The 13,417-nt window shown below is 37.2% G+C and overlaps 1 protein-coding gene across 8 annotated transcripts in view; it reads left to right on the top strand.

Moving 5' to 3' along the window:
* Nucleotides 1-2,725: 2,725 nt before the first annotated feature.
* The window catches only part of mybpc1 (myosin binding protein C1), a 33,962-nt gene continuing 23,270 nt past the window's right edge, over nucleotides 2,726-13,417 (top strand). For 3 of the 8 annotated variants that reach the window (XM_044107764.1, XM_044107770.1, XM_044107763.1), the window contains exons 1-6: nucleotides 2,726-2,930; nucleotides 8,193-8,219; nucleotides 10,044-10,115; nucleotides 11,400-11,612; nucleotides 12,663-12,704; nucleotides 13,143-13,184. In XM_044107764.1, the coding sequence (XP_043963699.1) occupies nucleotides 2,909-2,930; nucleotides 8,193-8,219; nucleotides 10,044-10,115; nucleotides 11,400-11,612; nucleotides 12,663-12,704; nucleotides 13,143-13,184 (418 nt within the window). In that variant the 5' untranslated portion in view covers nucleotides 2,726-2,908. The remainder of the gene's footprint in view (nucleotides 2,931-8,192; nucleotides 8,220-10,043; nucleotides 10,116-11,399; nucleotides 11,613-12,662; nucleotides 12,705-13,142; nucleotides 13,185-13,417) is intronic. The other 5 variants (XM_044107767.1, XM_044107765.1, XM_044107768.1 and 2 more) reach the window with 5 other exon arrangements.

Below are 13,417 nucleotides of genomic sequence, written 5' to 3'. Positions count from 1 at the left end.
TTTTCATGAATGTTAGAGAATTACTGACTTAAAATAAGCTCTTTTATCTTTTTGAAAAGTTACTTGTAAGTTAATTTTGTCTTATTTTAAGTGTGCTAATACATCTGCACCAGACTAGAAATACATCATTATGAAATAATAAATAACAAAAACACAAAATCATACCAAGTACTTTTGGTAAACTATTTTAGTTCACTTGAAATAAGACAAAAATAACTTACAAGTAACTTTTCAGCAAAAAGTATTAACTTCTTTTAAGTAAATAATTTCTTAATCTTAAAGTGCTAATTCCACGGTCAACACTATTTAGGAATTATTGACTTAAAACAAGGTCCTGTATCTTGAACTAGAAAGTAGACAAAATATATTTGGTAATATTTTGTGTTTTTACAGTGCATCCACACTAACTTAAACCTGGGTGAAGTTGGAAACCCCGGCTTCCTTAAACTACATTTCTGCTCAAGACATTATCAGACTTGTACCAGTGGCAGATTATTAAGGATACTAATAAATGTTTCTAGAGGTCATCAAAGGTCAACCAGCGCATTTAGATTTACAAAATAAAACAATCAACTGTGTTGCACTGCAAAACATCAAAATATTACCAAGTATTTTTGGTCTAGTTTCTAGTCCAAATATCTTAGTAAACTCAAAATAAGACAAAATTAACGCAGAAGTAACTTTTCAGCAAGAAATGGGAGATTGATTCAATAATATAATTTCTTATAATTTATGGAAAAGCACTTGTACCAGTAGGAGATTATTTTTCTTAAAATAAAGGAAAAATGTTTTGTTTGCAATAAATCCTGTTAATGCCGCCTAGTAGCATTAAAAATGTCTCCCTCATCCTGATTGAACGATTTCCTGATTATTGTGTTTGCACAGAAAGTCTCTGAGGTTTGAGTCTCAACCACAAACGGAGTCAGTGAATCCAAATCTGTTTTTATTTTTGAAGATAGGTAGTTGGTGTTTGCTCTCAGCTGGATGAAATATGGAGGAAGTGGACACGTACCTTACAAACCAGAGGGTGTCAGTGTAGTTCTTCTCAAACCTGCTCCTTCATGTTTCAGTTTCTTCTTATGTTGCAAGAATTACCAATTGGACATGCCAGCGTCAGGCCCACTTCCTCATATCCACCATTTACTGATACGCAAATGTGGAAGTCTGAATAAAAGGAAATTGCAAAAGTTTTTCCAACATTTTCTCACATTATAACCACAAACTCTTATGTATTTGCATGTGATATACATAGTAACTAAAGAATAATTGTAAAGAGGCGGAAGAGATACAATGTTTACAAAGTAAAATCTGAATAGTGTGGCCTGCATTTGGATCCAATACCCTTAATAAGATCCAGGCTGCAAAACTCTAGAGACTGGGGCAGTTGTTCAACTTCTATCAGAACATCAACCATAAAAACGCAGAACTAAATAAAATTGAAGATTTGTTTACAGCAGACTGGGCTTGAATTGAAAGAAATGGGGAAAACTCAATCTATTGATGTTCAAATCTACCAAATACAACAAGACTTGAAGTTGTATTTGCACCAAAGTGCAGTTCTGCAAAGAACTGACCCAGGTGGGACTGAATAAAAATACAAGGCAACAAATTTAATCAAAAGCAACTTTGTTGGAGTTAGAATCCCTCCAGATGTTTGAGCATTCACGTTGAACTGTAACGTTCTGGGCTTATCGTCGGTCGCATTTCCTGCAGCTTTGGCATTTAATCTCTCTTTAACCCCATCAAAGGACAGACCTGACATATAATTTAAGTTTGATGAGCCAAACGGTTCAACCAGGACTATTATAATTCACAATAAAATTCTCCACATGTATGTGTCAAATGTCAAGGTTTATGACGGCTTTCTAAGTATAGAGCATTTTGCCTCCCTCCAGGCATCTCCCCTGTATTTATTCTCTGGGTTGGTAAGCCTGCTGTTCTTGGCAAGCGTTCCACCTGGATTAAATCGATATCTGGAATCTGGACCAGCTCCCTGCTTGTCATGTTTAACTTTTCTTGCAATATAAATCAAAAGATTCCCTGAAAGAGCTGCACTTTGAGAATAACATGACGTCAGCCTGAGACCCGTGACAATGACGACACCTTTTCCTTTTATATCCCACCCTACCGCTATTGTTGTTCATCTATCAAGGGAATAACCCCAAAATAAGCCGGAGGAGCTTAACGAAACTAAAATACAGCTACAATAACATCAGCAAATACTTATCTGAGGAACTCAAGGGACAGAGATAATTTCACATTCTGAACAAATGGAGGCTGAAAATAGTTTGATTTCAGTCAATCTTCCTAAAAAGAGCTTGAAAACCTTGAAATAAATTTACTAACTAGAATAAACAGCCGTCTTCAATACTTTGCTGCTTAAATTGATTGCGTCATTTTCACTAATGGATTTAACGCTTCCTGAAATAATGGCCAAAGTCACTTTTTTTCTTTTGCCAAAAGTGATTATGGCAAAAAACAAAAACAAAAAAAAAAAAAAACCAAGATGTTTGAGCTGCAAATAATCACTATTATTATTTTTGGAAGTTGAAGATATGACATTTATGAGCCAAGGACATAAAAATCTAGTAATTTTTTGATTATTTTCCACATTAAATGTGCTATAATTGCAGCACAGAGCTTCACAAACGGAGAGGAGGAGCATTTCTCCTCTCAATATAAGCCCTAAAAGCCAGGCCCCCCCCTGGATCTGCCACTGGTCCTCCAGTCTCCCCCCTACTAAGAATCATCCTCCTCAGCTGCTGTTTAAGAGGATCATTGTTTCTTTTAAACTCTCATCATCATCATTCTGTTTACCTGGACTAAGGCGAGTCCAAAGACTTAAAGTCACACCCATTTACTGAATCTACCTGCAGAAATCTAAAGTTTTCTTGCAAGCCGGCTCAAGATGCCAGAGCCAACAAAGAAAGGTAGGAGTCCTGATTATAAACTGCCTTCATGCATTAAAAAAAATCCAAATAACACCTGCTGCTCTGCTGGTTTTAACCAAATTCTGGGTGAAAAAGTAACATGTTTAATAGAGTACGGCCCTGGGATGCAAACAGAGAATTTATTTCTATTAATACGTCTTTGAGGGAGCAGAGACAGTTGCTTCTCACTGCAGAGGATCCATCCCTTTGCGGCTTGCCTGCCAGCTCGTACACAGGAATCCTCAAAGTGACTTTGACAGTGGTATTGTATTACTGATGTATGCGTGTCGCTGCCATCTTTGGTGCAAGAATTGACCCGAGGTGTGTGGATGGGTAGTGTTGTTGCACCCCGACTGGAGAACGATTCGATGATGGAGAGCAGCGCAGGAATCTGGTGAAGCAAATGTCTCAGGAAGGATGATGCAATTTGAATTTAGAGAAGCCATACAAGGGATAGATCCTCCAAATGCCTTCCTGATGACTTGTGTAGCCAAGCAGAAACGGTCTATTTTGTCCGTCGAGACCTTCCCCTTCCACATCCAAATTCAACCAACTACAGCATCACAACCCACCTTTTGTCCCGCCCAGCAAATCCGTTTTCATCTGTACCTTCATGTCCATCAGCACACTGCTTGTGTTTGTCATTATAGGCATTACGCCTCGCTAACTCCTCGTTAGCAAAGTCTTCTCCAGGGCTATGGCCACTCAAATACATATAGAATTACTTAAATGTGTTGTTTAGTGTTTGGACAAAAGATGCAAGTTTTAATGGCTATTTAAGACTGACTGGTGCTTTTCTGTATTTAGCCAAACACAGACATTGAAAGTAAGACTTTGTTTAATAATTTGAGCGCAGTGAGACATCACTAAAGGTGAGAAAAGGGCAACGATTCTAACGCACATTCCCATTACCACTTAACTGGCATCTCAAAAGGACAAATCACGATTTTTATTAAGATTTTCTTGTTCTACTAAAGACCTATAGATCCAATTTTACACGGTTTAAAATATCTGGTTCTTGGAGACGAACTCTTTACAACAGGTTGACTTTCCTCCATGTTTTAGTCAATAGCTGCGATCCACTGACCGTATAATTGCTCAATTTGACATTTTGAAAATAAATTTGCTTAACAGAAACACGGCTGTTTTAAAAAAAGAAAAAAGAAACAGCAGTAGGATAAATCGAGTTTTTGCCCATATAGAAATTGGTCTATTTTGCAAAAACCAGATCAACAACCACATGATGCAACTGGTGCAAACCACAAAGAAAACAACAGAAAGTGGTAGGAGGATGATAGCATGGGATGATTTTTAATGACTTATGGCAAGAACAAACTTATTCAAGTGTGATTTTAATTGCATATCTTATTTTATGGAAATACAGCCATTGTAAAATAGTTTTTTTGTTGGGTTTTTTTTATCATTAGCAGAATATTGATCAAGTTTTGCCCACATCTGTAATGGAAACAGCTATAAATCTTTGCCAGATGCAAATCATTTTTAGAAGCTTCCACCTAAACTGGCCATCAATGAACATATTTTTATTATGGCAATGTCTATATTGGTAGAATCAGTCCTGATCTCATTTTAGCAAAGAAAAACATGGTGAAACGAGACTTTAACCAATAGATCCAGTTCAAATTCATCAGGAACAAGTTTTGAGAAGCAAGATCCCAATAAGTTTCATGATAATTCTAAAGAATTGTTTGTACCGTAAAGCTGCTTGGAGAAATCTACAACAAGAATTAGGGCCATACTAAAAAAAAAAAAATAAAGTTAGAAAATAACAAGGATAAAACCATGTTAATGTTGTAACAAGAGACCACAGTTTCTTTTAAACTCTCATAATAATACGAGCTCATTCTTGTATTATTTCAATTTTATTCTCGTATTATTATGACTTTATTCTCATAATATTATGTTTTTTTACTTCTTAGTGTGGCTGTAATACTCAGTCGCAGAAACCAGTGTTTTTATCCAGACATTTTCTCTTCCAATAAATGCTCTTTGGTTCTTTTTCTTAAGACAAATTAAAAGCTGTAGATGGAAGAGAAAATCTTTTTAAACTCAATGTAGAAACTTGTCTGAGTTTAGAGTTCTCAAAGCCTGGCTTGGTCAGCTCAGTGGATCGACTCTTGTCTGTTTCTTTGTGCATTTAAGGTTTAGAAGGTATTGTTTTTAGAATCAGAAACACATTATAATAACTTCCATCTGCAGCCATCAATATTACACTAAGCCATGGCAAAGTAAAGCCCAAATGTCTGTAACAAAGTCTTCCCAAAAATAGCTACCAAACCAGCAGATAAATGAGTGGAAAACTATTGTTCTTTAAATGAATCTGAACAGCTGAGGAGGGGGGTGGGGGGGGCACTGTTGTTTTAGACACCCAAGTCAACATTAGAAATGGTCGTCTGTGGGTCTCTTGGGAAACGGATTCTTGTCCCTGGAATAGTTCAGAATGAACGCACTTTTAATCCCCACGCCTTGTTCGGTGCCATCTCCAACTATCGCCGCCCAACCTCTCCTATTCCTTTCCTGCCACGCACCAACACAGACGTCTCGCTGCCACTTTCTGCTAAGGATGGATCACTTAGAGGTCAGGCACTTCCCCATTAAACTTGCCCACATGGCCCTTTGGGGCTATCTGCACGGTTTACAACCTCTTAGTATCACTGGTGGCAAGACCAATGTCTTCACCCTGTGATATTTATTATAGCCAATCCATCAGTCTCTCCTGACTGCCTTCTGGCCATGCTGCTTTGTGATACACGATATCACATCATTAATCAAACCTGTGGTAAAAAAGGGAAGGGCTGTCAGCAGTTAATTATCACCTGAGGAAATTTCTCATCTACTGTAGCTAAAGACAAAATGAGTCACAGATAGAAAAAAAACAAAAATAGGAAGAAACAGTTTTGCTATCAGATTGTCTATGCCAACATCATAAAGGTTTATTGAAGGAAAATATGAAGCTGGTGGCAATTTGGCTCTCATTTGAGCCTATATGAGCCCTTTTGTCTGCAGGCCAGCACGGACAACAGCTGCACATACCTGCAGCCATGTCAGCTGCACTGGGAGCCCTCCGGGGTAAAACAAAACCTTTCTCCACACTCATTATCTCAGCGGTGATGAGCCCGAGAGGTTGAGGTTCAGTCTTGGGTGGATGATGTGACCCTGCAGGATTGTGGTCGAGTGGCCAGCATTGCATTGTTATGAAGTGAGACTGGGGAGTGGTTCGTTTTAAGATTGAGAAGGAAGCCTAATGGACCCTTTAAGAAGAGAGTTAACAATCAGTCTTGTACCGATGTCATTTTACATAAGCACAAGATACCAACAAAAGAAAAGTTGCAGCTCAATCAGTGCTTATCCCTGCATTTTATTTTAAAATATTAATTTTCCACCTCAAATGAACAACTTGTATGAAAGTATCAGTATGCAAAAATATTGTGCTTCAATCAATGAGTTAGAGATTGAACTTCACTCTCCCATGTGGCTGCATCTTTCCATCAAAAAAGCTTTTTCATTCTTCCTCTGAGCCTGTCCCTATCCTGTTTCCAATGCCTTTATGCTGAGCTCAGTGTTAGTTTTAGTTTATTTCCATTCACAGGCCATTCTCAGATTACATTTGTTAATGTACAGTCGAAACCAGAAGTTTACATACATCAAATAAAGGGACACAGGTTTTCCCCCCTGCTGTCTGAAGTTAAATGAAACCAAACCTCTCTTGGTTTTAAGTTAATGATCAAGGCACATAAGTTCAACTTGAACTTGGATTTCCACCATCATGAAATGACTAATATAGGAAATTCAATCATTTAGGCAGATTGTAGAGAGTGGATGTGCAACAGTTTCAGTAGTGGCGTTGGCGTTGTGTTAATACTGGTGATAAAGCAGCAGAGTGTCAGTACTAAGTATCTAAGTGTCTTGTTCAGGAGTAATGTTAGGAGCAGGAGACAGAGAGATATAATCTTCAGTAATATGGGTGTTGCTCTGATTGGTTAAGAAAGAATTGGGCCAAAAAGCGAAGCTCTGAATTTACTGGCATGACTACATTCTGACTCTCGCCTTTGACTAGGAGATATGGATAATTACCAAAAGAATAACATCTCAGACAAAAGCAGCTGCAATAAGCTTCTATTGGCTCAGCATTAGAGGTTTTTCAAACAAATCTAAAAGGTGAAAACTGAGCATTGAGACAAACCCAGATTATTGAGCTTGAAATAGAACAATCTTTGGAATTAGGACAACATCTGAAATTTTCTCTGTTTATTTAAAATACCTACAAAGGCAAAGTATTTCAAGTTGCTTTCCTAACTGATCTGATTCTATTTAAAATTTTCTACCAGAAAAAGCATAGGCTCTGGCAACTGGAAGAAAGCAAATGCAGTTTATGTTTCACTGAAAATGTTACATTATATGAAGCATTTGTTGAAGCACCATTAGGATAACTCCAAAGTCTGTTTGAGGAGGTACATTTTTACTATGTTAACTGTTAGCTAAAGCAGCTATGCATGAAAAGAATCTGAAACTATGTTGGCAACAAATCGCCCTGCGTCATAAACAGAATTGCACCCAAATATTGTACTCAAGTAAGAGTTGCACTACTTCAACGATAAAATGTAAAAAGTAGCTCAATTAAGAGTAAAAAACGATTAGTATTTTAAAATTACATCAGACAGACCAGATATAAATGGAAATTTTGGTATTTTAAAGAACAAAATTTAAATATTTCATAGGACATAATTAATAACAAAACCAGGAAAAAAAAAAACATTTTTCCAAGTCAATTTCTTTCAATATAAAACTTATGAAACTAGCAAAAACTGCAGGTGTGTGTTGGTGAATCTTTGGTCAAAACATGTTTGTTCTTTATTTAGTGAAGTTACTCACAGTGGGTAGAGCATCCAGAAATTTTCCGAAAGTAAGAGTAGTGATACTTCAAAGTGAAATTACTAAAGTAAAAGGCACAGCGTAGTAAAAATGCTCCTAAACGTAATCTTTTTCCATAACGTTACTCAGGTAGACGTAACTAAGTAAATGTAAAGTTGTGAAGTAAAATTTGTAATTAGTTCAGGTGATGTAGAATCAACCGTGAGTGTGTGCCATAATCCAGCACAAAGACAACAAAGCTGATGGTGAGCATGTATCAAAGTGGGGGTCAAAGTATTCAAACAGAAGAAAACAAAAAGGTGATAATCGCATTAAAGACATTACACAAGATGTCTTACTATCTTGTCTGTTGCTTTGTTTGTCTTTCTGCAGACGAGACGCCAAATGGCCAGCCAGAAGGTGAGTGCATGTCTTATCTCACGGTCACCTCACAGACTAGCAAGCAGATTAGAGCTCCCAAAGATGGGAAATCTTCCACAGTTTGGTTCAAAAATTAATAATTACCAAATGAAAAGCAAGAAAATCTAAATCAATACATTTATAGAAGCTCTGTTAAAATATGCATGTCAAGCAAACCAGCACAGACCTGCATGAGCGCAGGACAGAAAGAAATGCATCTTGACGATAAAAAGTGGTGTAAAAGTGGCAACACAGACACATGAGAGTGTAAATGTGGAGCCAATAGACAGCAGTATGGACGTGTTGCAGCTCTCCCGACTTATCTGTGACGAGGCTGTCAACATCTCATGCATTCCTCTCCCACACCAGCTGATCCCCCTTTGTTGTTTCAGCTGACGGCCCTCCATCCCATGTGAGCAAGTTGCTGCCATCTAACAGGCTTTTAGCAGGGACTGGGGGTTTGACCTTGGAGCCGGCGCATCTTGGGGCTCCAACATGGTCGAGGGGGGGAAGAGCTCATCTTTTTAACTAAAAATAATCCAGGGAACCGTTCAGATAAATAATTCCGTCCACTAGCTCATAGCTCAACACTATAAAAAAGGTTGATGTGTTTATAGATGCAGAGCATTAATAGTTAGCCCTGTCACAATAACTTTTGCTGGATGACAAATTGGCCCAGAAGTTACTGCGATAAATGATAGATTTGTTATTTTGAAACCATATTCATGTAAATGTACATGAATATGGTTTTTGCATAATAATGCAAAAAACACATTCTCAAAGGGCAACAAACTTTAAACTCAAACAAATATTTAACACTGGAACTGGAAGACATTTTAAACATCCAAAATAAACAAACAAAAACAACAAATAAAATTAATTTGTAAATAAAATTGCCTATCACAAAATGGGCTAGTTGAGATTAAAGCACCAGACTGAAGATGAAGAGACAAAAGATAAATCATGTAAATTTAAGTTATTGAGCTAATTTTAATTTATGTGATTAATTGATTTATTTCTTATTTTGACAGGCCTACTAATACATCTTGATATTTTTCACATTTTGTTATATTACAACCTCCAGCTGCAATGTATTTTATTTAGATTGTCTGACCAACTCAAAGAAGTAGAAAATTGTGAAGCTGAAGAAAACGTACAGCTACTTTGGGAGTGCTACACACAAATGCAAATTTTAAAATAATTCTTATGAAACTTACGATTGATTATATTTAGTTTTAAGTTTGAAAAATTTTTAAGAAATAAAAATCTAGCCACTTTATGAGGTTCTTACCTTCACAAATGTCAATCAATCAATCAATCACTTTATTTTGGTAAATTATCCACATTAAACACAAGAAACAACAAAAGAAAAAAAGAAAAGAACAACAATAGACAAATCCACAATTTACCAAAAAAGGAATAGGCTGAAGCAAAGCTTATTCTTGCCTACCCTATTTTTTTTACCTTACAACCTACCAGGATTTCTTCACAGTACAAACTCAGATTCAAGTACATATATAGATCTACATAACAGCATAAGATTTTATCATTTTACATTAAAAAATGCCTTCCTCCAAACTGTTTGGTCACATAATGGGAGAGTTTTTACCGTTTCCTAGCAACAGGGGGTTGTTCAACTCACCCCATGTCTGCTATGTATTTAAACAAAACTCTAAAGAATAAAATCTGTTGAGGTGAAGGGTGTGTGGCTTTGTTCAGGTAGGTGGGTAACCTGCGTAAGTGTGTGAATGAGTGCAGATGTTGAAGCTTTGTGCTTATTTAAAGCAGTTGCTCCATCCACCAATATATTTGTCACATGCTCAGAAAGTGTTGCCCCAGACAGTAATGGTGCCCCAACCCTGCCTGAGATTTCCCTGGAGGTTTCTCCCCCACCAGGTGGGTAATGTTGCCACCTCACTGTTTATGTCACGCCCCTACACTCTGGCACCTCTTGTACATCCCACTTACATCACATGTTTTTGTGTTGTGTGCCATCACGGTTTTTTGTCCTTAATTCACTTAAGGAGGCCTGAAGCTGCACTTTTCTTTCTCTGTATGTTCACACAAAGACTTGGTTTAAATAGCTTAGATCAATAAAATCTAGGTGCATGTGCTCCTCTAACTGGAATATGATCCTGTTACTAATTCAAGCTACGGCTGTGTCTTTGTTGGTGACATTGTATGTCAGGTAGAGTCATCAACAGGAGGCATGAAAAAGGGATTTGACTCTGGTAAATGTCTAACTGTTCAAATTAAATTTCACAAGTAATCAGATCATATATGAAGCAAATCCCTGCCCCCTTGATCACTCTACAGTATAGATATGCAAAGACCAGATGGATAATACTTTGAATTTGGAGATTCCTACATTAGTCAGATATTATTGGTAAATATTAGCACGATAAAACTGTTTAAAAGGGGATCAAATATGCTTCCTTGAACAGGTTGGATAGATCTATGGGCAATACAAAACATGTTTACTAATTTTACTTGCACAAAATCATTCAGACAATGAGATTTTAGTCTGATCAGTTCTTCCTCTTTTGAGCTCCTTTTAGAATGATCTGTTTTAGGGCATCTTGTCACTTTAAATCCAAATAAGCTGCTGCTGGTGACACTCTCCAAACTCAATGTTTACACTCACAATAGCAGCAAACAGATGTGCAATTAAACAATCGTACATCTTTGAAAAGCAGAAGTGGAGCCTCCTTGCACAACCAAAAAGAATGCAGCACGTGGATTCTCCATGGCAAATTGACAAAAAAACACTTGTCTTTTCCAGCAGTCATTGTACAGCGCATACAGCTGACCAAATGTGCCAGAGCTCGGCTGGGATTTGATAGGTTGCTAGATGAGGGGCAGTGCCTGCTGATTTGTGAAGTTACATTTTGAAATTTTCCATCCACCAAAAAAACCTTAAATTATTGTCAAAATATGCCTGGGTATATTTTAAGCTGCTTCTAGAAGAAGTGGAGACCAAAATGGAAGTAGAGAAACATCCAAAATGTGAATTTTGTCTAACAGGGCCCCTTCTAAGGTCAAAAAGCAAAGGGGAGATTTAGTCCATCTGGTCTTCAGCTGTTTATACCAACTTTGCCTGAACAAGTGCCGCCTTGTGAGGCAGCCAGTGTTTGTGCTCTGTGCTTGCTGCTCTAGCCTGGCACTTTGTCTGCTATACAGAGTCGGTAGCAGAGGGGAAAGAGCCAGTAGAGACTGATGGGAAGAAACCAGAGCCCACTGGGCCTGAGCCATTACAGGCTGTGGTGGCTCAGGAGCAGAACCCCATCGAGAACGGTTCAAACCAACAGGAGCCTAGTAGGGTTGGGGTGAATGAGCAAGCAGAGTCCTCTAGCCCTGCTGTAAAGGAGGGAACTTGCTCTCCCCCTCCGGCTGGTAAGTATGCTGCTTTAATAACGTGACTCATTGCCATGTCTCTATCTCAGTGAAAGTGCATGAGTTCTACAGAGCAAAAGCTACTAAAATTGGACGTGAACCTTAAAAATGCAAACTCCAATAACCTAGCAGCTGGGCTTTTTGAAAAAAGACTTTATATAACCCTTTATTTTCACTTGGGTTAGTTTTTTTTTTAGGTCTAACAATATAAAAGATACAATTTGTGTGAAAGGTAAGTAGTCAAAAAGGATCCTCCTCATTCTGCTTAAGAAAAACCAAAACATTACAGGCAAAAATAAAAAACTAAATAAAGAAACAAGTAAAAACATAGATTTAACTTATTATTCTTGTTCCCCATACGTTAAATGAAAAGATAAAATGTGACTTTAAATACTGAACTAATTATGTTTCTCCTTTTGAAAGCAGGGGAAGAAGTTCAAATTATCTTGGCTTGCTTTGCATTGAGAACATTTTTTACAATTTGGCATTTTAAAAACAGACTGAACTCAGCAAACAGCTGCATACATTAGCACGATCCTGCTACTTCATGATGTGGTGCTTTATAGTCTATTTTGAGTGATGTACTGTGAAATGTATGTGTTTTGTTGCATCTTTGTGAGAAATTTTGCCTGGATTTTGAAAAGAATAAAAAATGAATGTTGAAATTTTGAACATCACTGCCAAAATGGTAAGATTTACATACGAACAAGAAAAGAAATGAGAAAATAAATGAATAAAAACAGAGAATAGTTATTGAACACGCTACCAAGAACTCATGATATCCACTGACAAATACAAAATTGAAGCTTCTCTTAAATATAAGGCTTATTTAAGAGGTCCAGTAAAAATCACTTGATGAATTAAACAAACAGGGAGTAATGTAACGCTGCCTCAAACCCGATGCAGTTTTACAAAACTGCTACAAAATAAATGGTTCTGATTCTGTTTCAAATTTTCTTCACACATACACCATTTCCACTAAAAAGGATGAGCAAAAGCGTTTTAGTACCTTCGATGATTCGATGGTAACTGTGTTTTTTTCCCCCACAGAGGATGGCAATACAGTGAAGAAACTCTCAATTGACCTGCCTAGTAAGATCCTTTGGTTAAAACCCAGCATCGTTTCAGTCCCTCCTACCAAACTAGTGTACTCTAATTAAACATAACTAAATGTAGGAAACATGGTAGAGTCGTTTGATTTTGGAGATTTTGTGTTTGTTAAAAAATTATACAAATGTCCTCTTGCTAACAAATTAATACAAACTAAAGTGTCCTTCAAAATATTAAACAAATGACAATTTGTGCATTCAAACCCTAAACAGATTAAATTTTAATAGGAAAATTCTGGTTGATATGACATACTATCTGGAATCCTGGTAATAATATTTATTTTCTTACTTTAGGAATCTTTTCATCCCCGTGTGCACGTCTAACTGCTTGTAGCGCTCAGATTTCATGACTGCTTGCTTGCTTCAGAGACTTTACAGAACTATTTCTTACAATATATTGTAAATTTCTCTTTTTGTTTAGATGATAGTGCCCCTGTGGCAACCACGGGCAGAAAAGACTCAGGTAACACGTAATTCCAAGTAGTTACAAGTATAAGGAAACAAAAGAAATCTGTTTGCTTTGTACGAGAAGTAGAAACAGCTGTCCCTCCACAGCCCTTTCAGATAAAACAAGGATGTTAAAAACATTTTTGGCAATGCATAATACAGTTAGTACTTTCCTCAAATCTGCAGAATACATTCTACAAATCACACTGTATTTTTTGAGTACTTGCAGGGTGCTTTCCTGGGTTTGTG

This window comes from Gambusia affinis, linkage group LG23, assembly GCF_019740435.1.
Source record: "Gambusia affinis linkage group LG23, SWU_Gaff_1.0, whole genome shotgun sequence".
NCBI lineage: Eukaryota > Metazoa > Chordata > Actinopteri > Cyprinodontiformes > Poeciliidae > Gambusia > Gambusia affinis.
Note: the sequence above shows the minus strand (reverse complement) of the source record. Positions and strands in the feature narration are given on the sequence as shown.